Raw genomic sequence first — 25,620 nt, forward strand, 5'->3', positions numbered from 1 at the left:
CTGTTAATTATAGTTGAGATAATCATTATCCCCCTTGTAACAGCTTTAGCCTTTGGCAGGCATACACTGTGTAACTCGTTTCTTTACTCCCTGCTATACATAATACAGAATACACAAAGGCTGACAAATCCACATGTAGATAAGCATTATGCATTTGCTGTATTGAAATCTTTAGTTCTAATACTAGCAGTACAGAGTTACAGAGCATAATTTTAACACTTAGTTGCAGGTATATTTAAGTATGGTATTTATCATGGAGTAGAGGAAAATGGGCATTTTTTTGTCTTTAAGTTCACTAATGACAACTTAATCTGAACAGTTCTGCTAAGCATTGATATGTTAGAAAGAAAAGTAGAAATCAAAGTATTTATTGTTGCTTTTTGCCATTTGGTAGCATTTTACACACAGGCTTCGATCTTCAGAATACCCTGGATTCAGTAGAAAAACCTTTTAAATGAAGTTTTTACAATAGAAACTTCTCAGCAGTCAAAATTTAGACTGTAAAAAAATACATGCAAAACATACTTTTCTGAAAACACTTAACTTTGAACAAAGCACCAAACTACACAAATGCAGAATGAAAACAGCATTTCAACTCCACCAAAAGTAGTCATCATAAAAGGTGTAAAGTCACCTAACTTCACTAGGCACTGCTCACTTTTTAAACAGGAGACAATAAAAAATATTGTCCACAAACATATCCCAACTCTAGGGCCGGTTTCAGGAAAAGTCTTCAACTTCATGCTCTAATAGCGGCCTGAGAATAAAAGGAAAAAAAATATGCTTTAATGGGAATTGATCATCCAGTATGCTCTGATGTTGAGAATTCTAGATTATTCTGTCATCAGGAAATGCTTATGACCCAGATTCCCTTGGTGAAAACAGAGAAAGGGTTATACTAGAAAGAAGATAAACCACAGATACAGCTGGGAAGTGTAAATCAGAGAGGTTTTAAGCCACTCAGATGTTTAAGTTGCCAAAAAATTTCATGAACTCCTGAAGAAAAAAGCTACCAATAATGACAGAATGCTATGTATTTACTATTTCAATTAACAAAAAGGAGTAGAATTTCAAGTTTTTTAATGCACATACTCCCTTGAACTAGTCTTTCACAAACATGATGTAGGTAGATGTGAGTAATTGCTGTGGTGTGGTAAAGCTGGGGTAAAAGCCAATTGCAATATACTGACAAAATCCAATCAACATAAAAACTTACGAGGCGAGTACGATCGAGATCTGGAGCGTGATCTGTATCCTCCACGACTGTAATAAGGAGAAGGTGACCGCCTTCTGTAAACAAATGTCAGGAATGAATACTCTCCCAAGATCATTTAGTCTGAATGACATAAAAATTATACACTATCTCTAAATCCACATGAACCTACACTAGTTCTGCAGTAGCCATGGAGCTTGATTTTAAGGTCTGTTTTAAGTCATGAGAATGAAGTACATTATGAGGCCTAGAACCAAAAAATAATCCTCTTAAATTATTAGGTCAAATACTCCTTTGCTATATTTGACCAATAATCTGCCGACCTGAATTTTGTGAAGTTGATTTCAGGAAAAAAACCTCTTAACAATTCCAACCACACCTTCACGGACTAACATACAAATCAAATTTCACCAAATGTTTCAAGGAGGTTCAGCTTGTGTAAGAAAAAGTGACTTGAATAGTCTCTATTTTTCAGGGAGATGCTTATTAAAAGCAAACTATAAGAATTAAACAATGCAAAAACTCAGCAATGAAAGAGTAAATGAATTCTGATTAAAAATATCAGAATTCTTATCAGAGTTTAAAATTATACTACCACATTAAGATATAAGATCCCTAGGATGAGGGGGTGTGCAAGGGTTGTTCAGTGGAAGAATCCTCGCCTGCCACATGGGAGATCCGGGTTTGATTCCCAATCCATGCACTTCCCAAAAACCAAACAAGCAAACAAACCAAAATATTCAACATATGGGATACTCACTTGGAAAAATAATGCAGTGTGAATCCCCATATACAACATACAAAAACCCCAAATCCCTAGTATAAGCCCAAATATTTATAAACACGAATATTAGGGCTCTCACAATTGTTATTTGGCTGCAGAGTTAAACATTTATGAGATTCATGCAATTAAATTTCGGGTGATGCCCCTTTATAATTTAACTACCAAAACAGTAGTAGGCCAACATCTTTGAGTCTTTCCACCACTGCCCAGATTTTAAGTCCTATGTTGGCATACCTGTAAATCTGATCTCTGTCTTGAGCAGCTCTCCATCCTCCACCTCCTCCACCCCCTCCTCTGCAAAGGTACAAAGTAACATACATTCAGTTTTGTAAAATTTTGAAAAAATAGACATTTCATGCAATGAAACAACGAAAGCTCCCACACTGAAGGCAAGCAGTTTTAAGAGACATTTTTGCCACCCTTTTTAAGAAACTGACACAGAGCTCTCTGCTGGTTAAAATAAGCATAATATAGAACACTGAACATTTTTAACTTGATTTACACCCCATGTTTAAAACGAAAATGGGCTACTTTACTATTAAGGTATTCAAGTTATCACTGAAGTTATACTGTAGAATATATATTATATGGTAGAATATGGAACAGAAACCCAAATAAATGCCCATACTAAATTAAATTAAAAGACATATAACCTTGATCTGTCCTGTAACTACTTGATGAAGAATGCTTTAAAAATGATTGCTTTTTTTCTTTCTTTGCTTGTTATATTATAACAATAAATATAACCTTAAAATCTGGTTTTAACCTCAGCTTTGGATTTCTTAGCAAAGTTAAAGTATCTTTTCTTAAAGACTTACTTTGAGAATGCTGCTGCTGCCTCAAATTAAAGTCAGATTTAAGGGAACAGTTGAAATTTCCTGTTTTTGACAACTTAAACCTCAGATTATCTTACCTGTATGATCTGCTATAGTAGTCCCGATCATCATAGCCTCGGTCATAGCCTCGGTCATAGTAATCCCGACGGCGAGAGCTGCCACTATGAATAACAATACATCTTTTCTAAACATCAAGCGGTATTTCCTGGACATGACTTTCAGTGTTAAAAACTGTTTCAGATATTTTTATCAGTAGGAACAGTGAAAATTATATAGCATTACTCACTTGGGTCTTGGGGTAAACCACACAAGCTCTATGGCCATGTGTGGAGAACTGTTTCACATGCAGCCTCATGTTATTTTCTGCGCCAGGGGCAAAGATGGAGATATCTACTAACAACTCACTAATGAGCAGTTATAGTTAAGGTTGTTCTGACCTTAACTAGCAAATATTTCTCTTGTAATAATTCTCATAGTGCCTTCTCGATTTCTTTGTTCTAATATACATACAATTAAAACATATCTATTGGTTAAGCAGGCACAAAGATCCTACTGACTTTATTTCAACTGTTAAGTTAGTACATTTACGAATCCCGTATTTTTTCCCAGAGGATGGGAAAATGTGCAGCAATAGTATCGAAGAGAACATGGCAATATGGTACATAATTACAATTCTAGGCTTTATCTTTAAGAGCATTATATTTAATTAAAAAATAAACAAGATCAATTTAGATATTTTTGTCAAGTTAAACATACCCTGAAAAGAGTGATGAGAAAGAAACAAACAGTTTTAGGAATATTTCAGGATTTTGTGCCAAAAAGTTATCCATAACTTTTGTCAACTTTTGCAATGGTGAAATGCCTGAAAATTTTCAATTTAAATATTACAGATATGCTAATTTTATAATTTGGGGGTATATTTAAAATAAAAAATAAAGTGAAAATATTCTACCATAGTTGGGGTACAATAAACTAAAGCCAATGTTTTATGCATTTTACTAGGATCAAGTATCTATGGGGAAAATGCCCTTGTCAGGGAACTTAATTCCTTAGAAAGCCAAATACATGGCATATTTTTATGATAAAGAAGGATGTGATCTATTGGAAGGTGTCCATGTGAAGTTTGTGACACAAAATAGAATGCCTCCATTGAATATATTTTTGGCCAATTAAAAAATATAGGACAAACAACATATTGTGGCAGAATTAGATGAAGAGCCAAAGACTGCTCCCAGTACATGTGATCTTTGGGGAAAGAGCTGAGTTGAACTATTTTTTTTAACTTACTAGGTAGGTCTCCCCATGTAAATTCCTGGTGTTGGGGTATGGGGTCTTTTCGTTATAGAGAAATCAACTCTGATCCTTCGACCATCAAGCTCCATTCCATTGGCACGTTCTTTAGCCTTGGAAAGATAAATAAACAGTTATAAACATCCTGAATAAAAGCCATTATTTCAATGTTGGCCAGAACATTAAGGTCTACATCTTATGAGTTATTCCCCAGTAAATAGTCATGAAAACAGCTTAAAAAAAAAGGGCCCATAAAGGTCATTCTAACTCATCAATTACTTGAATTACTGTATCCAACTACAAATGTGAATGCCCTGAAGGAGATACTGTTAAACTACAGCCCGTAGACCAAAACCGGCCAGCTGCCTGTCTTTTTTTTGTATGACCCACGAGCTAAGATTTAAATAATTGGAGGGAAAACATAAAAATGAACATTGCAGATGTGAAAATCAGATGAAATTAAAAAATTTTGTTCATAAAGTTTTATTGGAGCATAGCCATGCTTATTTACATATTATCTATGCTGCTCTTTCATTACAACAGAATTTAGTAGTTTTGACTGAGACTGAATTAGGCTCACAAAGCCTAAACTTATTATCTAGCTCTCTACAGAAGTACAGAATTCCTGCTATAGAAACAAAATAGCAACCTGGGATGAAGGAAAGAGATAATTAAACAGGGCCTGAGTTACACATATAGTTCATTCACATCAAGAGCGTAACAAATAAATAGTGCGTACCTACAAATATATGTATGTTCTATTCCGAAGACTTAGAATTTTTTTTCTCAGTTTAAGGAGAAAACATACCCCTCCACACTTAAAAAGAAATCAAGTTTCTAATTTCAGTCGTATGTATCTTTTGTTTCAGATGTTTACACTAACAAGTGTTTCTGATATGCAGTTCCTGACAGTACAGACTCTGACAGTAAGTACTATCTTTCACAGTACCCACTCGTTCAGCAGAATAGTCAAATTAGGACAACCAGGTCTATACTACCAGTGTGATCTGGGGAAAATCGTACTTAAACCTTTGACATTTCAATTATTTTATTTCTAAAATGAAGGTGAAGAACATATAATGTTCCTCCAAATATCTTACAACTCCACAAAATCATCTATTAGTTGATTAACTAGTAATTATTAGTTGATTTAATTACTAAGAGTGATCTAATAGATCAAGTTAATCCTTTTGAAAACTTAGCATAACTTTGATAAAAAAAATTATTCTACCTAGAGCTGAATTTCTAATCCTGATGTTGACCTCAATATCAACAGATGGCTTATCATTAAATTGTGTCCCAGAGCCTTTCTCTTCCTTACACATTTCTTTAGACATGACTCAAAGTCACCACTTGCCAACATATACTCAAAACTAGTTCCTTTTTCTCCCAAGCCATAATGCTTTCACTTTCTTGTGCCCCAACAAGAAACTGATCAGATATCTTAAGAAATTAATGTTCTTATTTAGATAAATTGTCATTGAAACAATCATGTACCAAGTGTTATGTCAGTTTAGGTATAGCTGCTTACAAGTTTTAGTTAAGTAGAGTGACTGGTACATTTCCCACATACCTTACTTCTGTCATTCTGTACCTATTTGAAATTTCCCACAACAAATGGGTAAAAAAAAGTATACAGACTTCAATAACATACTATTATTGATTTCAATATCTATTCCCAGAAGAATGCATTCCCTTTATGTAATGCTTCAATCACATATGCTATTTACACAATAAAAACAAAAAACAGTGTCCTTATTCAAGTACCTGGTCGTTAGTACTTGGAGTTAACAACAGAGCTTATGTTTTACAAAGGTACAGGTAGACCTCTACTTACTTCCTTGGCATCATCTACATTTTCAAAATATACAAAGGCAAATCCTCTTGAACGTCGAGACTGCTGGTCATATACAATAGACACATCAGCAATAGGGCCATATTTAGAGAACACTTCTCTTAAATCTCTTTCTGTGGTGTACAAACTCAACCCAAATACGCCAAGACAACAGTTGGGATCAGGATTTGCCTAGAAATAGATATATGGACTTTAAACTTAGAAAAATTGTCCTAAATCAAACAGCAAAAACAATACACGAAGTAGTAAAAAATTTCATTAACAGTAAAAGCAGATTAACAATGAGACAAAACACCACTGAAAAATTACAAATTTGTAACAGCAAGCACTGGAGCAGGTCAAAGCTGAGAATGGGCAGAAAAGACTGCAAAAGCAGTAATTTCAAACTTAATTAACCACGAAAACAGGAGCTCTCATACTGTTGGAAAAAACTGACCTATTTTCAGAGGGCAATTTGGCTGTGGAATTCATCTTTAAGGTATTTATTCTAAAGAAATATACACACATCAGCAATATGTATGCATTAAGGATAATTTATCAGTCAAAGAAACTAAACAACTTAAAATGTTGAATTAAAATATACCATCCATACAATGAAATACTGTAATTTCCAAAGACATAGAAGAGGCCGTTTAGTTTGATTCTATTTTTGTGGAAACCAAGTATTCAGATATGCATATTAAATGAGCAGGAAGAAGTGTAAAAGTTTTAAAGTTATTAAGCAGTCTGCAATCAATATAAAGAAAGAGAAAGAATAAAGTACATATTGCTGATATTCCTGTTGCCAAAATTAATTAACCCGAAGCTTCCATGTATCTCATACATTAAGTATTTACTAAGAATTACCACCCCACTATCAAAAATCTCTTACATTAACATTAGGTATACGTGAAAGGTATATGGAAACCCTATGTACAAGTGTCATTTTTCTGTATGTCTGAAATTCTTTAAAATAATTTTAGAATAATACAATGCAACCTGATTGTAGTACAATAACATAAATACACTGAATGAAGCTGAATGTGAGAATGATAGAAGGAGGACTGGGGGCACAGATGAAACCAGATGGAAAGACAGATGACAAAGACTGAGATGGTATCATTTAGGAATGCCTAGAGTGTACAATGATAGTGACCTAAATGTACAAATTAGAAAATGTTTTAGAGGCGGGCCACACGGTGGCTCAGCATGCCGAGTTTTTGCCTGCCATGCAGGAGGCCCAGGTTTGATTCCCAGTGCCTGCCCATGCAAAAAGTTTTTGCTTGAGGAAGAACAAAGGAATGTCAATATTGCAGGGTGTTGAAAACAAATGGTCATTCATATTTTAAAACTTCTATTTCTGTGTGAGACTAAACAAGAAATGTTTATTTGGTGGAAAATTTATATTTTAACTAGTGCATTTCCTAATTTACTTATATGGATAGTTTAACTGGACACCGTTTAGAACATGGAACCTTGACTACAGCATGGGATTTTGTTGGTTTGTTCAGGTTAGTGTGATGCCTTGATAGATCCCAGAGTGATTTGAATAGTGAATAAAGAAGTATTTGCGAAGTCCCCTTAGGGGAATAAGGAGAAAGGGGGAAAAAAATTCAACTTCCCCATTTGGAGAATATCCGATATTCTCTCAAGCAGCCTCAATCTTGGGGTTCGGTTTGCCCCTATGAAACTCATCCCTGCAAAGCATAGTCTATACCTACTTAAAATTAGGCCTAAAAAGTGTCGATGGCCGAGAAATTTCAAACAGAGCTGAGAGGTTATCCTGGAGGTCATTCTTACGCCTTATATAGATATCAGCTTTTTAGTTAAGATAGGAGAGGCTGAAAGGAAGTGCCTGAAAATGTAGAGCTGTGTTCCAATAGCCATGTTTCTTGAAGATGATTGTATAATGATACAGCTTTCACAATGTGACTGTGTGATTGTGAAAACCTTCTGTCTAAGGCTCCTTTTATCTACAGTATGACAGATGAGTAAAACATACGGATCAAAAATAAATAAATAATAGGAGGAACAAATGTTTAGTGATCAATGAAAGGGAGTGGTATGGGTCTTGGAAAAAATAGGTGAAACAAAGGCTAAAATATATTGGGTTGATGGAAATACTAGCAGTCAATGAGGGGAGGGGTAAGGGGTATGGTATGTATGATTTTTTTTTTCCACTTCATTTTCTAAATTGACACCAATGTTCTAAGAAATGATCATGGTGATGGATATACAACTGTGATGATATCATGAGTCACTAATTATATACCAAGAATAGAATGAACATATGGTAAGAATGTTCATGTTCGTATGTTAAAAAAAAAAAATTAGGCCTAAGAGTCACCCTAGAGAACCTCTTTTGTTGCCTAGATGTGCCCTCTCTCTGTAAGCTGACACAGCAAGTGAACTCACTGCTCTCCCCCTCTATGTGGGACATGACTCCCAGGGGTTTAAACCTCCCTGGCAACATGGGACAGAAATCCTGGGATCATGAATTGGGACTTGGCATCAATGGACTGAGAAAACCTCAACCAAAAGGGGACACAGAAAAATGAGACAAAATAAAATGTCAGTGCCCAAGAGATTTCAAAGAGTTGAGGAGTTATCCTGGAGGTTATTCTTATGCATTACATAGATACCCCTTTTAGTTTATGGTATATTAGAATGGCTAGAGGTAAGTGCCTGAAATCAGAGCTGTGTTCCAGCAGCCATGTTTCTTGAATATGATTGTATGATATAGCTTTTACAATGTGACTATGTGATAGTGAAAACCTTGTGTCTGACGCTCCATTTATCTAGGATATGGACAGATGAGTAAAAATAGGGGGAACAAACGTTAAAATTCAACTGAGTAGATTGAAATACTAGTGGTCAATGAGAGGGAGGGGTATAAGGTGTATGGCATGTGTGAGTTTTAAAAAATTTCTTTTGCTGGAGAGATGGGAATGTTCCAAAATTGATCACGGTGATGAATATACAACTATGTGATGATACTGTGAGCCACTGACTGTAACCATGTCAAGAATGTTTGTTTACAATAAAAATATTTAAAAAACACCCACATACACTCAAAAAGCTAACCTCTTCTCCCCACAAAACCCCTTAGACATATACAAAACACCATCTCACTTGGAACCCCTCATGAGATATCAAAAAGGCCTTAATAAAACCTGAAACTAGTTTAGAATTTTAAAAAAGTATATGAAATAAACCCAGAAAACTTCAACAACTGAAGTGTAGAACTATGTATGTTGTAATAACTAACATACTAACAGTGTAACATCAAGGCACAATGGATTTCTCTCTTCCCTTCCCCCTATGGGCTAAGTCACTCCAGCCTGTCAATATTGTGCCCAAATGTGCCCAACAGCTCTCAATCCAGATTATTATGTAGAAAACATTTTTAAGGATTTTTTTCTATAATGACTATTGAGGTTCTATTTCCCAGTCTTTCTTAATTCTGAAGTTTCTTAAAGAACTATCCTAATATCAAAAAGGCGCTAAAGATAACTCATGTATTCATGAGCTAATGCTCTCCAATCAGTTCTAATTAAAAACAAAAGCATGTTTTAGGCAGTCCCACTGCTTTGAAAACACAAACCTTCATCTTACCCGATTTCCAACATGACGCCTGCGAGTAGACATGGGAGAATGACTGTGGCTATGCCGTCTGCGATAATCTCGACTGTAAGACCTGCTACGTGATCGTCTATGGGAGCGGGATCGAGACCGTGACCTTGTGTAGTGCCTTCGAGAACTTCTTCTGGATCTAGACCTGCAAAACAAAGGCTTCAAGGTTACGACAAAACTGATAAGAGACAGTGACTTTCAACTATTATGCCACTCTATTCTAGAGTAAACTCCAAAAGAAGGACCACATTCCAGAAATATGTAGACATGAGTTATTGATCCTTATAACAAGGATTAATAATTTTCTTCTCTATCTAGTGATTTCAACTCTGTTATGGAGAGTTCCAAAGTCAAAACCCTCCTCCAACATTTTTTGAAATTAAGGAAAGATGAAGGAAGAGTAAAATAAACACAGTTATCTCTTGGAAAATCCTAACATGCAGCACTTCCCTAGCTTGATTTGTGCCCATTTTTCTCTTTCCTAATACCACCTTTTCTCTGCCTCTCTCGTTATGCTCACCATTCACTTAATGAGATATTAAAATCACCATTATATTTTTCTCCAACAGTTAAAAAAAATAAACAAAAAAAATCAGCAAGTGGCTCTTGACTAGACTGACCATACAATTTATCATCTAAAACAGAACACACATCTAGGAAAGAAGAGGGGAACTATTAAATAATGCCTGGGCAACAGGCATAAACTGGGTGGGACTGTTTGGGACAAACGTGGATGTTATACTCTACACTACTGAACATTAAAAAAAAAAAAAGCACACTGTGGTATTATTTTTGTTTACGACTGTATGCAAACACTAGACAACACCTATTTCTTATTTTAATAGCGATTACTGAAAAGCCACTTCTCTGCAGTATGTTTGCCATATTAAGCACTTTACCTATTCTCAGAGTGAATCCTCACAACAACTCTGAAGAACTGGTACTATTACTAACTCTTTTCACAGAGAAGGAAACTAAGCTAAAAAAGGTTAATTTGTCCAAGCCAACAAAAATAGTTAAGATTTGAACCCTGACTCCAAAGCCCAAGTTGAGAAGCACTCAGTCTTCTGTCTCCCAGAACTTAAGTTCATTTCTAATACCAATATTACATAGGCCAACAAATGATCTAACCCTCTCTACCTTCCTGGTTTACAAAGCACACACCAATTTCAGAGCTAAGGGTAACAGGAGAAAATCCCAAGACAGTCTTTCTTACCTAGATTCAGATCTGGACCTGGACTTTGATCTGGAACGCCTGGAATCTTCCTTGGAGCGAGACCTTGCAGGGGTATGCCTTGCAGATTTCCCAGATCCATGAGCACTTCCACTTCTGGAAGCAGAACGGGATTCCTACACGTAGATTTCAAAAGTTTAATTTGTATACTTTCTGGGCAACTTTAAAAACAAATAAGCTGGTATGAGATAAATGGTGAGGGAAAGCAATCCCCTCCCAAGATAAGAAATCTTAGGTAAGGGCAGGAACTGAGTATACCTGTTGTAATAGTTTCATTTCATTGCTCCAACTGATATAAGCCAGTTTGTCCTTTTTTCCACATTTTAGAGCAGGGATAAGAGTTATCTGACCCCACTTCCCTTCAGAAAGGGGTGCCAAGGTCAACAAGTAAAGAATCTGTCAAAGGATTGTTTTGGGAATGTTATTCCATAAAAACTAGGGTGAGAAAGAACCTCATTAACTATGGCACCTATACTTTATACCTATTTTCAGTCAAGTTAAAATCAATAAACAGATCCTACAAAATTTATAAAACTTACTTTTAAAATGCCTTTGATTTTTTCATAAGACCTCAACTTTTCAAGTTATATTTACAGTTGAATGGGAAAAGAGACAGGAATATCTCAGAGTTTCAATTCCTAGAGAAAGGTAGAAATCTATTAGAAAAGACCAACTGAAGGACACCAGACCCTGTATATCCTCTTCCATCTTAACCATGGTGAGTTGTAAGAATCTCAAGACAACCAGATAGAAACAGAAAGGCAGCAGTATAGAGATGAGTAGAGTGGATACAAGAGATCCATACCTTCCTCAGCTAAATGGAGATGGAGTCAGGGCAAACAGATGGTCAACTTTGAATAGTTAGGAAAGTCATATAAAGGATACAGTGAAATCACGGACAGGTTAGATTGGGACTTCTAATCTACAGGGACCAGGAAAGGAGTTTAGGAACTGTATGCAAAAATCAGAATCTGGGCATGTACTATATGCCCATAGCTTTCCAAACAAAAGTGGAACTAGAAGTCAAAGTAAAGGGCACAAAAAGGAAGATTGCTAAATAAGGAAGTAAAGGAATGGCTAAAAAGGATAATGAAGTTCATCAAAGAGCCACAAGGCACATGGTTAATCATCAGAAAGGCATACATACACAGGAAGTAATAGACCAGGAAAAAGTTCTGCCAAAGCATCAAAACTGAAAAGGACAGAGGGACAAAATCCACCCATAATTTGGACACTGACTAAGGTCAAGAAAAAGCCTTTATTTCAGTAAGTCATCAATCTTAGACAAGTTAAAAGACATACAATGTAGAGCAGAAAAAGCCAGACTCAAAGTGGCACATTTCAGCATATTCTGGACACTCAAAAAAAAAAAAAAAAAATTACACACAACAGAGAGAAGACATATTAAAATTAAAAGTTTAAAATACAAAAGCAGCCAATAAAGTGAGTTCAAGTCTCCAGGCATCTAACTCTGGAACTTGTCAAATAAGATCTCAAAGTCAATAAAAACATGGTACAAAGTGACATGAAACATGACAGTCTGGCCCCCAGGAGTGACCATAAAAGAGATTTGAAGAAAAGAAAAAGATAGCACCCTTCACTGTTAGTGAGAACAGGTGCCTTTAAACACAAGTAAAATGGTTAAAAGATGCACTGCTACTCTGGGTACCCCAATTAATACCCCTGATTTCTCCAGCAAATATTCTGAACACTGAAACATTTAGAAACACTTCATATTCCTTCTCTTCTTGGACAAAGAATGTCACAAAAATAGGTATATTTCTTGAAATCTTCATCACAGGCAAAAACTAATCTAGAACAGAAGACAGAAACTGGTAACCCAAAAGTTATTACTGTCTTTCTTTATGCAATGCTAGAAAGATTACTTTACTGAAATTTGCTGAGAAAGGCAGAAGAGAATACAGAAGCTCCACAATAAGAGTTAAAATACCAACAAAGTAACCGTAATCAATGGAAATTCAATTACCCTAGAGATCTTAGTATAAAGGAAGAGTGGGTAGAAAAGTCAAGATCCCTTTAAGTCTCTGGTTTCATTTAACAGAAAAAAAGCCTTATCCCACACTGAACTGGCTTCCCAGACAGTCTACGCACTAAGAGGGGAGAGACAGCACTCCTGCTCCCGCATAAAACTGAAGACTTAGTGACATTTCCTCATGAAATTCTAGATCAAAGGTCAAAGACAATATAACATCCGTGAAATAATTGCAGGACTTTTCACCCAGCCTCCAAAACTAATCGGCTATGCAGGTATGTTTTGGGAGCAATTACTTAGATCAAGAATAATAGAGAAGCATCAGAATGTAGATCTTCCTTCCTGTACTAACACTTGGTTAGGCTAACACCTGAACAATGCCTTCTATCCGTCTTTCTTGTCAGAGACTTTCTTAAAGAAGTTAAAGTCCTCTGTAGTTTTGTTGGCCATTAGGGTTAGAAAAACATGCAAGGAAATTTAGCTAGTGTAGAAAGAAATGAGACCTGAAACTACAAGCTAAATCTAAAAGCATAAATAAAAGTTAGCTTTAAACCTTAACCCAAGGGCAAATCTATCAAACCTGATGGGAAGGCCCCTACACATAAGGAAAACTCAGAAGTCCACTCTCAGGATCAACAGAACTATACAGATATCAACACTTAAAAAATCCTACTACAAGTACTACTGGGGAACACATCATGACTCAGACTAAGGGATCATGAACCTAAAGTTAGAACAAATAAAATAAAGCCAAAAAGTCCCTTTAAAATGCTCAGGAATCAAGTACTTATAGAATGGATTTTAATTATCTACTAGTATACAACTTGCAGAAAAAACTGAAATCAGCCTTTTTACAAAATACTTTAATCTCCACCTCTCTATTCCAAGAATCATACCTTAGAAACACCTTTCTAAAAAGATGATCAAAGTAGGAGCAATCACCCAAACCCTGGATTTTTCCTGTGCTATTTTTCAAATTGGGTGCAGTATACTAGGATTTAAAGTAGTGGGTCTTAAACTGAGGAATGCACTGAATCTGTACAGCATTTAAAAACACAAGGGCCTAACCTGGAGGGTGTTTTTAGTAGGTCTGTTGCTGGATGCCTACATTTCTTGAATGCACCATATATGCATTTCTGACGCTGGCTAAAAGTTCTATTTACTCCGCGAATTATGTAAGCTCTTCCTATACCTTTTATCTTGGCAAAGGTATCTTCTTGGTACCTTGTTCCCTGTCACCTCTTTCTCGGGTATTAATTGACCTTCCTGTGATGTTTTTGTCACTGTTAGCACATCCCAGGACCAGAGGCTTGTCTGCCTTCTTCCCCACTGGCCCCAGGAAGAAACCCTCAGACTCGAAGATGCTTTGGCCAAGGGGGATGAAGGGTGAGGGAAGGATCAGACGGTCAACAAGCACAAATGCTATTTTCATCTAAAAATCTATCCAATTCGGGACATGTGGTCAGCTTCCAAGCTGCTTTCTATCCTTCAGGGCCCTATTAGGTCTTCTATTTTGGGGGGGATCCCAAGGACCTTTCAGATAGCCTAACAAAAGATACCATGAGTTTGAATACCATATCCACTGACATCATTTTTACTTCAGCCATCTGCCTGCCCTTTAATTTAGAATGCAGAATTAACGTTATGTCAAACTGGATTCTGTGGATAAACTAATGAGTTGAAATACTGCAAAAGCACAGTAGGCCAAAGGCACATAGGTTACTCCTTAAAGACTGATTGTATCTTGGAAATAAATAAGTTATCCCATACTGTGTTCAATTTGAAATCTGCTTTTACCTTTGAGTGAGCTGAAAACTCAACCTATCACTCAACTGTCAGACACATGATAGTAGCCTCACACAAGAAATTTTACAAAGCAATAATTAGGGCAAAGAAAATGCAGAAAATGGTCTCCTAAAGGGGGGACAATTTTCTTCCCATAGTAAGATACGGAAAAAATTTTAAAAAGCACACTTTCACACTGCAACAAACAAAAGGCTTGGCTCTAAAGCCTGAGAAAAGGAATCCTTCAAGAAATGCCATATAAGCCAGTTTCCCCAAGATCTTTAAGACCTGATAACTCTGAGAAAAGCTTTTAATCTTCACTTCAGAAAGAAGAGTATAAAATGATACCCCTGGCTTTCCCAACAAGGTAGAAGAGAGCTGTTGGTTGGCTACTAATGGGTATTATTTTTATGTGTACTTGACCCAACCCAACTATTGCTAACATCACACCAAACATCTATGTAACTTCGAGTTAGCAAAATAAACTACAGGATTTCTGAATTGTGCTACTGGGGTTGCTTTCCCCAGTAAGATTTGGGGGTGGAGAACTAGAAAAAAAAAAAAAAACTATAATCTGTATTCATCACATCATTATAATATTTAAAGTGTTGATAGATAAGAAAAATAGGTAAAGCTGATTTAAAAAAAAAAGGAAAAAACTGTCACTGCACTTTAAATTAGATATCCTTTTCACCTGCATGACCTGTTTTGTTCTAAAAGAAGCTATCACATTTTAGAATCACTACTCAGTTAGGACAGGCACTTAACAAATTTAAGAATTTTTTTATCCTTGTAATTTAGCACAACATACACCTTAAAGTAGGGGCTAAATAGTAAAAGCTCTCCAGTGAGAGCATCTGGAAAGAACGAATGTTTTCATAAATGTCAAAAGGAACCTCTTGTGGAACCCTTTGGATTTTGGGTCCATAACCATCATCAGTGAGGTTCTTTTGGGAAAACAAAACAAAAACCCTGACAAATTCAGAAAGCATTATTTTAACTACACATAGCTCAATACTCAAAGAGGGGGGTCAGTGCAAGTGCACTGTAATGGTCTACGTGAGGGGGGTGGGAACACAAGACCACCAGTTCCAATTCTGGACATAAGTACTTACTCAAGCCCCAGGACAGCAATGTTATGAAAAATCTAAAGGGGGAGAACATGAAACCAACTGTCACCCGTGCTCTAGGAGAGCCCATTCCTGCCTGGTGTTCGACTACAAAGGTTATCTTTGTTTTAAAATTGCATTTCAATCATTTTATGACTAAGCAGTTAAAATTAGAATTACCTAATTTAAACGTCTCCCCTGGAAGGTACTTCTTTACCCTGTATATATTTTCTTCTATTAAACAAATAATGCATGCATGTTTAGCAAAATATACAGGGACACATAAACAGACTAGTAATTACTTAGCGTAGTGCTTTCTGATTCCAGATTACTTCTTATCTTAACTTCATTTTTATTTCTTTTCTTCATTCTTCCGTTTCAAATTCTGACTTCTTTCATCTTCCCCACTTCACACAAATTGCTCAATATTCTACAAGTGGGACTTCTGGTCTGATAATTAGCATGCATTCTTTCTTTTATTTTTTCAAATTTCAGCTTCACTTATTCCTGAGCTTCAAATACTCATTTATAAAACTTGTCAAATGACGACTTCCGCATTTTCCTTCTTCAACATTAACCTTAATAGAAAAAGAACAGGATGAAGAATATTTTAAAACTCCAGGATAAAATCCAGTGCCAAAACTGAAACTAGAAAAAAAAATCCCTTGTTTTGGATTTTTAAAAAACCTAGGATATGCAGCTCAAAAAACAGAAACTACATAGTTTTCTGTTGGTTCTAGAATATATATATGGTAATCAAGCTCATCTGTCTACTTCAGAGATTTATCATGCTTAAGTTGAATGTGAAGTGCGCAAAACTGAACATTTACTGTTCATTTAACATTTTAAAAACTTTAATTACAGTCCACACTTCTTACTTATTGTATTCATCAATAGAAAATATGTAAAGTGTCAAAAGCAAATCTCTAGTCAAAGCGACACACTAACACAAAAGTCCAAGAAAGGAAAGCATGGACAATTCATTTGTACAATGATGACAAACGCTCAGGTTGAAGAGGTTTACAATACTATGATTTGTCTGGATAGGGTCAAAGAATGTATTTAATGTCAGACATTTTTGCACTGCATATTTAAAAAGCTCTGCAGAAAGACACTGTCAGGGAATCTGAAAATTTGGAGCTTTAGTTTTCAACCCACCTCTAGAGAAAGCTGTTCTAGAAAATTTATGACTGGTCTACATACTAAATTTAGAACTAAAAACATAAAAAAATTAAGTATCAAGTCAACCAACTATTTTATGTGAATAGCAACAAAGAAAAGCAAAACAAACTTGAACCCAACAGTATGTATTTTCAAAGAATTTCTTCCCCTCAATGAACAAAATATTAAAGACTTCTGATGTCCAAAAGAGAAAACCTACTTTAAAGGGTGGTGATTCTAGGAGAAAACTGTAGCTCACCTCTTCAAATATTCAGTCTCAACACCAATTTAGATCAATAGTGTATTCAACACTAAACAAAATATTGCCTTTATAAAACGCCCCTAGCTTTCCTTGCTATCTCTGCTTCTCTTAATGAGCTTTCATTTGCCTTTCAATGATTTCCTCATCTAGCACAACTTCATTTTGAAGAAATAAACCTTTCCTTAAAAAAAAAGAAAAAGAAAAAGAAAAAATGCTCTATCCCCATAAAGACATAAAGACATATGGGCATAAAGACAATCATGGCTCTATGATGGAAGTGTTGTGATGGCTTTTCTAACAAAGCAAGCGTAATTTTCTATCTGGCTGTATAACTATTAACTTGACTTAATCCAGGAAAAATTTTATGTGGAATTTTATTTAAGGGAATAACTGGTTTTCTTTTCATATCCATCACTAAAATGTAATGGGAATTTTTGTTGGCAGCACAAATGTAATCGTGGAATCAGAATGCCCAAGCAGATTTCCTTAGAGCCTCCTAAAGGTTATGTACAGGGCCTTAGATGCAGAAGTCATAAAATACTAGAATGGAGGCCAAAGCTATAAATATTACAATTGTTTTCAATATGGACACCTTCCTGACTATTCAGAGTACCCCTTCCAACCTCTTCCTTCTCTTATGTTCAAAGTTTAAAACACTGCTGGGTACTGTAAATATTAGATTTATTTCAATTCAGCTGCTAAGCTCAAGTGGCTACTTTATGAAACCCAAAGACCAACCATAAGGGCTAAAGTTATATACACATTTGGATCAGAGATGCTACTTAGAAATGAACAGAAAACTTATCTCATTATCAACAGTTTTTGGTGATTCTAGGGGCCATAGATGGAACTCACTTAGTATAAAGCATGCTTAAATTCAGTAAGGTGATTTATGAATACTCTAAAAATTGCGAAGGGCAAAGAAAACCTCACTGATCCTCATAATACATTAACGCTCACATCTAATATAAAAAGGACATTTTTTCTTCAGCCAACTGTCCACCAGAAGACTGGATATAAAACACTTCAAGATTGAAATATTCTCTGAAAAAACCATCACCTGACATGCTTAAACCGGTTGAAGGTCCGTGCAAAAAGAACAAAGACCCTTAAATTTATATTTACATTCATAAAACATTCAAGCACTTTCCAGCAAAAGTAAGTATTCTTTACTTTTTTCAGAAGACTACCTACAAATCTAAGCAAAAAAGGTGCTGTCGTCTACACCGTAGGCAATCTGAAAACCTCCAAAACCCAAATCAGAGCAAAGAATTTGGGGAATCTGAAAACTAATTAGCTAAACATCGTTGCTTTTTTTTTTTGGCTTAAGGCTTAAAAAGCAAGAGTAAACATAACTGTATGTGACCTACACTCCAAAAAACTAATCCTAAACATCAATCACCATAAACATATTGCTAAACCTGAAAAAATAATACCAATATGGCTTTGTCCTTCGTCTTGGGAAAAACGCTAACTTTTGACTATGAAAGCATTAATGTTTATCACCTAAGTTTGTTGTTTTTTCCCCCAGGAATAAGGATGAAAGGGTTGTAAAGAGTGAATTCCATTTAACACATCTCTTCATCTGAATTCGTTTTACAAAACTGGTAGTACTTACCTTGTAATCACTTGTAATTTCGTTTTGAATGTCACCTTCTAGTTCCAGACAATGTCCACAATATTAAAGCATTCTTAATTAAAGTCAAATAAACACGTTTCAACCTGGCTTCGAGAGACTATAGGCGACTCAAAGCTAACCAGACTCACAGGAATAGAAAAGAGTGCAAAATATTTTCTCCTAGGTGACCTTATTCAATCTTTTACTAAAGAAGTTTGGTGAGAAGATTACAATCTATCTTTAAAAAATTGTTCCAGAGATGTTTTCAGTATTGAAAATCAGAATTTAGAGTTAAGGCCAAAACCAAAGAACACAAAAAGAACCAAAGAGTAAAAGCAGAAGAAGAGGAAAACTGCAGAATTTGAAAGGCAGTTTGAAGGGATGGTATATACAGATGCTATTCAACTCCTGAGACTATGACTTAGAGAAAACGCATCTAAACTGCAAGCAATTTGCTTCTACAAAAATATTATTATTGGCTGGGACAAAATATGTCTTAAACAGCTTGCTATTGCAATCTTAATAGCTTGACAAATCAAACCACCCAGTTCATACAACAGTGTTCCTTCCATAGTTTTTGGATTCTTCGGGTAAGATTGATTTGTAGAAACCAAAGAAATCCTAGTCTCCAGAAGGGCACAATATTAACTGAATGCAAGACCAAACAAAACTCACATGCCCTATTACCCTATATTGTGACCATTACTCCTCAAGGATTTTATTACTAATACTACACTCTCAATATTACCTTGAATTCTCAACTTGTTACCAAAGTTCTAATTCTCCCAAAATGACAGAAGCTAACTAAGAGTGCCTCTTCTTTCAGAGAAAGGAGCCAGTCAATCCCTTTACAAAATGACTGACAAGTAATTTTTGGAAAATACTGGAAAGGACTTAAGATGAAAATGATTTACTTTGCACCTGGTTAGGTTACATCTAAGCCTACTCTGACTAGACCCATAGAGACAGATTTTACATCAACTGTGAGATGCCAACCCCCCCCCCCCTTTACTATATTCCTCAGGTAAAAAGAGTGCCGTAACTAAGTGTGACGCATCACAGAAATTCATGAACACATCCTAGTTGCGCATTTAAAACAAGGGATGAGAGAGACACTGAATCATAATTCTAAGTGTCAATTTATTCACCTGGTAAATAAACACTGATTGACAGAGTCAATCATCTATTGAAGGTTACTTGATTTCACACACAACTTGTTCAGGAAATGAACAACTTCTAAAGTTACCTTGGGGGAGGGGAAAGAGGCTCCCTTAGAGTCTTAGATGATTGAAAGGGGAGACTCCAGCTTAACTGTAAAGATTTGTAATAGGAATTCACACGAACAGTCTGGATTCTTTAAGAGCCTCGAGTTAAATGAGAAGTTATTTATACCAGACATGACCATAATTATCATCTTTAACACATCTCATTTATTAATACATTTTTCAGTGCTTTTAGCCACTCTTAAAAGGATTTAACCAATGGACTTGACTGTTCTACATCTTTTATAGCATTTTATTTTGAACCTGTTCCAACAAGCTTATGCTTTTGAGAAAAATTCTTTGGGACTGAAGAGTTGTGCTGATTCTCTTCTAATCACTTCCTATTTCAATAATCAATCGGAAAGCAGACACAAAACACCAAGCTAAGCAATGTGGAAATATTTCACAACCTTGAGGTTTAGAAGTCTCTCGCATAAAGTCACCACTACTTAAAAATACCAACTTCTGATACATCACTTTAACTTTACTCTTCTTCCAATAATTTGACAATAATTTAGTCAATATTAATTCTGAGTTAACAGGGTTGGGAAAAACAAAAGTCTTTTCTACTCGCAGTAAGAAAACAGAACCAATTCGAAAATTTCTAATCTTCAGCTGTGTTTCAAACCAGGACCTCATTGTAAAATATACTAGCTTACTATTCTGTGACCAAGTTTCCACAACTTTTCATCTTCATATGTACTTGGTCACTAGCACTCAATCGGGAGCTTCCCTAGTTAGAAACCAAAATCTTTCATTTTTTGTTTCCTTAACAATGCAAGGACATCAAATAATTGATGTTCACAAACTGATGACTTCTTCGAAGAACATGTTTAACTAGCAGGAACCAGAAGCATCACCCCTAACAACCTGGGCACTCAATCCAACTGTTAAGAAAGCCGAGACCTTAAATAACCACATACACTTGGTGATAATAAAAGTCAAATCTGCGTAGGGGGGAAAAAAAGTAAAGCAAAACTCCCAAATCAAACCAATCTACATCTGAAATCTGAAGGCAGGCGTGATTAGGTCAAACTAAATTCAATTAGGCTCTAAACCCAGTAAGTTCAGAATATGAGGAATTTAAGAAACGAAGGTACTTTCTAAAAATATCCCTTCTAATCAAATACCTAATATATTTTATGAATATACTAAGAAGTTCGAGTAGACGTCTTTACCTGACAGATGCCATTCAGATTTTTACAAGATTAACAGGGGGAAACCGTTATTTTTTTAACGTAAAAAAAAAAAAACAAAAAAAAACCCACCTACATACCAGCCCCCACCATCAAGTTCAAGGATTTTATTACCCTTCTAACAAAGTATCCTAAGCTCCCAAACTTCCGTCTCTAGCATGCCTTGTATTTTTGTATCCTTACGAGATGTTTTCCGAATCTAATAGCCTCGACCTCACAGTCACGCTTCATACGAGCGGTTCGTTAAGACTCCCAACGGTTTGCTGCATTTAATCTAAACTCACCGCTTAGTTGGGGGAGAGGGGAAGCGCGTGTGCCCACACAAGATATGGTTCTCAGTACAACGCCTCAAAACAAAGGAAGTAACTGCGCCATAAACTGTTGCCCGCCAATTTTCTCCTACACAATTTCGTGGGGGGAAACAACCACAACTCTATTAAATAAGCAAATCGTAGCGACTTCGTGGTCTTTTCTACTTGAGTAGACTTTAAAGACGCTAATTTAAACGATTCTTCCTTGGAAAGCTCTTTCGGTATGAAGCACGCCATTTAGACCAACGGCAAGAACGCGCGCAATCCTGTCAAACTAAGGGGTAAGGAATTTAGGTCTACATCAGATTATTCCGCTAGGAGGCCCCGAGATTCTGTCCTTTGCGGGCCGATAAGATGCCTTAAATTAACCCCAATACTGGGCGGAAGACCCCAAAGAACGTGATCTTTCTCCCCAAACCCCCGCCCCCCACGCGGCCCCCTGAAGCGCAGGCGCGGCCACCAGGTCTGCGCGGGCCCGCGTTAACGTACGGCTCTTCCGCCATTTTGTGCCTCTGGCAGCGCGCCCAGACCCTCAGCCCAAGATGGCTGCGGCGAGGATTCGCAGGAGAGCAACGGCGAAATACGATACTGCTCCCCTCCCCCAACACCGAGGGGACGCAGCGGCCATTTTTAATCTCTCCCCCTCCCCTTATAACGGAAAAAAAACCGCCGCCGCGGGTATGTGGCCACATAAAGCCACATTGATCTCCTTTAGGACTAAAGACACTATCCACGGGGCTCTTTAACCTTCTCTCCCATCCCTCGAGACCCGATTTTGGAAGCCAAATCGCCCTTTCAGGTCTGAGACCGACGGGCCTCCAAAGAAATGCAAGAAGCTGGACCACACAGCCGCCCCCTACACCGCCTGTACGTACACGTTCGCCGTAGTTCTGCTCGCCACTGTCGCTCATGACTCCCGGCTGCTGTCGTCGATCGATGGGCTTAGTCTAAGCTGCCAACCTCAGGTGCCTTCTTTATCGAGGCTCCGCCGCAGCCTCTCAGAACACTGGTTTCAGAGCCGCTCAGATACGAAGCGCTCTGCACCGCCTCCGCACGCACTCTAACTATACCGGACGTGACGCGGCGCTCCTTAAACCCTCTCCTTCCCCGCCCAAAACGCGCGTTTTTTTGGTCCCACCCCCGCCTGGCTGTGCTTTCGCTCTCTCGCACTGGCGCGGCCCAAAGCGGACGTGACGTAAGCCCCGCCCCTCCGCGCGGACATCCCCCTCCCCCTCTCCTCTGTGAGGCGGGAAAGTGAACGCGTGGGATGGTCTCCATGGTGGTCGCCACGGGATGCGGTGATGTCATTGGCCACGCCTGAATCCCTTCTGGAACTTTCCAAGAGCAATGTTTTGGGGTGAGGGGAAGAAAGAGATGCCGTCCGTTTTTCCTATCCTTTATTAAGTTCTCCCTCACTTGAGTTTGTGCCTTCCCATGGTTGGAAATGGCAGAAATCCATAACCTGGGTTTCTACTTTCCTTTGCATTTATTTAGCCTCAGCTGCAGTTCTTTCTTTCCTGAATAAACTTTCACTTGAGCACCTCCTAAATGTTTTACCAGATCTTACCAAACAGCAATCAGGCACAATCTCTGTTCTCAAGGAGCCCATGGTCTAATAAGGCAGGACCTTAGACGCACAATTAATTGCAGGCCATGGTTTTGAGTGACAGAGGCATATACAATAACATGGTGTCACAGAAAGAATGATTAATTCTGCCACTCCCAACAGCATGGTTTTGGAGAAAGAGCCCAAACCTGGAAGTTCTCTGCACCTCTGTTTCCCCGTGGGTAAGAAGGGGATTGTACCAATACCTGTGAAGGACAATTTGATTCTATTTTCCAGGTTTATTAAGATACCTCACATACCGTATAATTCTCCCACTGGGAGGGTACTATTGAAATGTTTGTTAGTATATTGACGGAGCTGTGCAACTAACACCACAATCTATTTTAGAGCAATTTCATCACCCCCAAAAGAAATACCACACACATCAGCAGTCATTTTGACACACACACACCCAACTCTCTCAAATCTAGGCAATCACAAATCTTTCTGTGTACTAATTCACCAGTTCTGGGCATTTCATATAAACAGAATCATGCAGTATGTCCTCCTTTGTGACTGGCTTCTTTCACATAGCATAATGTTTTCAGGTACATCCATGTTGTTGCATATATGCCCAAATATTCTATGGTATGGATATTATATAACATTTTGTTTATCCATTCATCTATTAGATATTTGTGGGGTTACCACTTTTTAGCTATTGTGAATAATGATACTGTGAACACTTGTGTACGAGTTTTTATATGAACCTATTTTCAATTATTTTGGGTAACCTAGGAGTAGAATTGCTGAGTTAAGCCTTTGGAGCGGGTTGCTACAGCAGTGCTTCGTGGGAATACTGGTTCAGGGCACAACACAAATTTTCACTAAAGACCTCTTTATTACTCGCACAGTATAAAGAGTTCAGAAGGGTCAAATAATTTTTTTTTTACTTCCACAACACAAAGAATCCAAAAGAGCAGGCAGAGAAGTCCAGTTGTGGCTGGTGTCCCAGTCCCAAACTACTCCAAGTCAGGGTTGGTAGATGGCAGCTCTGCATGCCCCACTTCACATAGGAGAACAGAGGCAAATCTATACTGCTTAAATGTGGTTTTTATCCACTTGAGGCAAGAGATGGGGCCCTGCCACGGAGAATTCCTGTTCTAATAAACATCTGGGGCTGTTTGTTCCTAGGCCCAGGTTAAGGTCTGGCTGGGCCTTTTCATTATACATAACATCTTCCCCAGAGTAAGGAATGACAGACAACAGAAAAGGAGGCGGGGGTAGTGGAATGCCAGAGGGTGGCCACTTAGTGCAGGGTGTGACTTCCCGGGAGTAGGATGTGGGGTAGGTGAGGACTGGGCAATGACAGCTTGATTGGTGTCTGTGACTTTCCTAACAGTATTGGACCTCTTTGTTTACCTTTTCCAAAGTATCTGCATCATTTTATATTCCCACCAATATGTGTGAGAGTTCCAATTTCTCCACATCTCCACCAACGCTTGTTATTGTCTTTTTTTTTTGGCATGCGCCTGCTGGGAGAATTGAACCCAGGTCGCCAGCATGGCAGGCAAGAATTCTGCCACTGAACCACTATTGCATCGCCCTATTGTGTCTTTTGTTTTACAGCCTCTCTAGTGGATGTTAAGTGGTAATTTATTGTGATTTTGATTTGTATTTCCTTAATGACTAATGATGTTGAACATCTTTTTATGTGTTTATTGGCCATTGTAGATCTTTGGAAAAATGTATATTTGAATCCTTTGCTCATTTTTTAAAAAGTGTTTGTATGTTTTTATTAATTTTTAAAATTTTTTTGAATACCAAAAAACACCAAACGCAAACTTTTGTAACTTTTGATCATTCCGTTCTACGTATATAATCAGTAATTCACAATATCATCACATAGTTGCACAGTCATCATCATGATCATTTCTTGGAACATTTGCATCTATTCAGAAAATGAAATAAAAGGAAAACAGAAAAAAATTCATACATACCATACCCCACACCTCTCCTCCTCACCGATCACCAGCATGTTACTCTAAATTTATTTTAACATTTGTTCCCCTTATTATTCATCTTTATTCCATATGTTTTACTCATCTGTTGATAAAGTAGATGAAAGGAGCATCAGACACAAGGTTTTCACAATCACACAGTCACATTGTGAACTTGATATATCATTATACAATCATCTTCAAGAAACATGGCTACTGGAACACAGCTCCATATTTTCAGGTAGTTCCCTCCAGCCTCTCCACTACATCTTCACTAACAAGGTTTATCTATTTAATGCATAAGAATAACCTCTAGGATAGCCTGTCGACTCTGTTTGGAATCTCTCAGCCATTGACACTTTATTTTGTCTCATTTCACTCTTCCCCCTTTTGGTTGAGAAGGTTTTCTCAATCCCTTGGTGCTGAGTCTCAGCTCATTCCAGGATTTCTGTCCCACATTGCCAGGATGGTCCACACCCCTGGGAGTCATGTCACACGTAGACAGTGGTGGGGGGGTTGCTTGTTGTGTTGTCTGGAGAGAGAGGCCACATCT

The 25,620-nt window shown here is 37.3% G+C and overlaps 1 protein-coding gene across 2 annotated transcripts; it reads right to left on the reverse strand.

Annotated features, from left to right (window-relative positions):
* Positions 1-352: 352 nt before the first annotated feature.
* TRA2B (transformer 2 beta homolog) lies at positions 353-22,644 on the reverse strand. Of its 2 annotated transcripts, none has more exons than XM_077117815.1 (9): positions 22,397-22,644; positions 10,807-10,940; positions 9,573-9,735; positions 5,961-6,149; positions 4,121-4,236; positions 2,911-2,994; positions 2,232-2,291; positions 1,217-1,287; positions 353-757 (listed from the first exon to the last, which is right to left on the reverse strand). In XM_077117815.1, exons 1-9 carry the CDS (start codon positions 22,430-22,432, stop codon positions 747-749), a joined length of 864 nt encoding a protein of 287 aa, XP_076973930.1. In that variant the 5' UTR covers positions 22,433-22,644; the 3' UTR covers positions 353-746. The 2 variants fall into 2 exon arrangements, with proteins under 2 accessions (XP_076973930.1, XP_076973929.1); XM_077117814.1 differs by having other exon boundaries at positions 1,217-1,290; positions 22,397-22,643.
* Positions 22,645-25,620: the final 2,976 nt, after the last annotated feature.

This window comes from Tamandua tetradactyla, chromosome 10 (genome assembly GCF_023851605.1).
Source record: "Tamandua tetradactyla isolate mTamTet1 chromosome 10, mTamTet1.pri, whole genome shotgun sequence".
Classification (NCBI taxonomy): domain Eukaryota; kingdom Metazoa; phylum Chordata; class Mammalia; order Pilosa; family Myrmecophagidae; genus Tamandua; species Tamandua tetradactyla.

Bases quoted from the DNA above. Each gene is read 5' to 3' on its own strand.
- TRA2B (XM_077117814.1), bottom strand. From the start codon at position 22,432: ATGAGCGACAGTGGCGAGCAGAACTACGGCGAACGT. The intron at 4,237-5,960 runs GTAAGTAGAGGT...TATCTTTCCAAG, and splicing joins ATGTAGATGATGCCAAGGAA to GCTAAAGAACGTGCCAATGG. The intron at 2,995-4,120 runs GTAAGTTAAAAA...TGTTATTCATAG, and splicing joins TACATGGGGAGACCTACCTA to TGGCAGCTCTCGCCGTCGGG.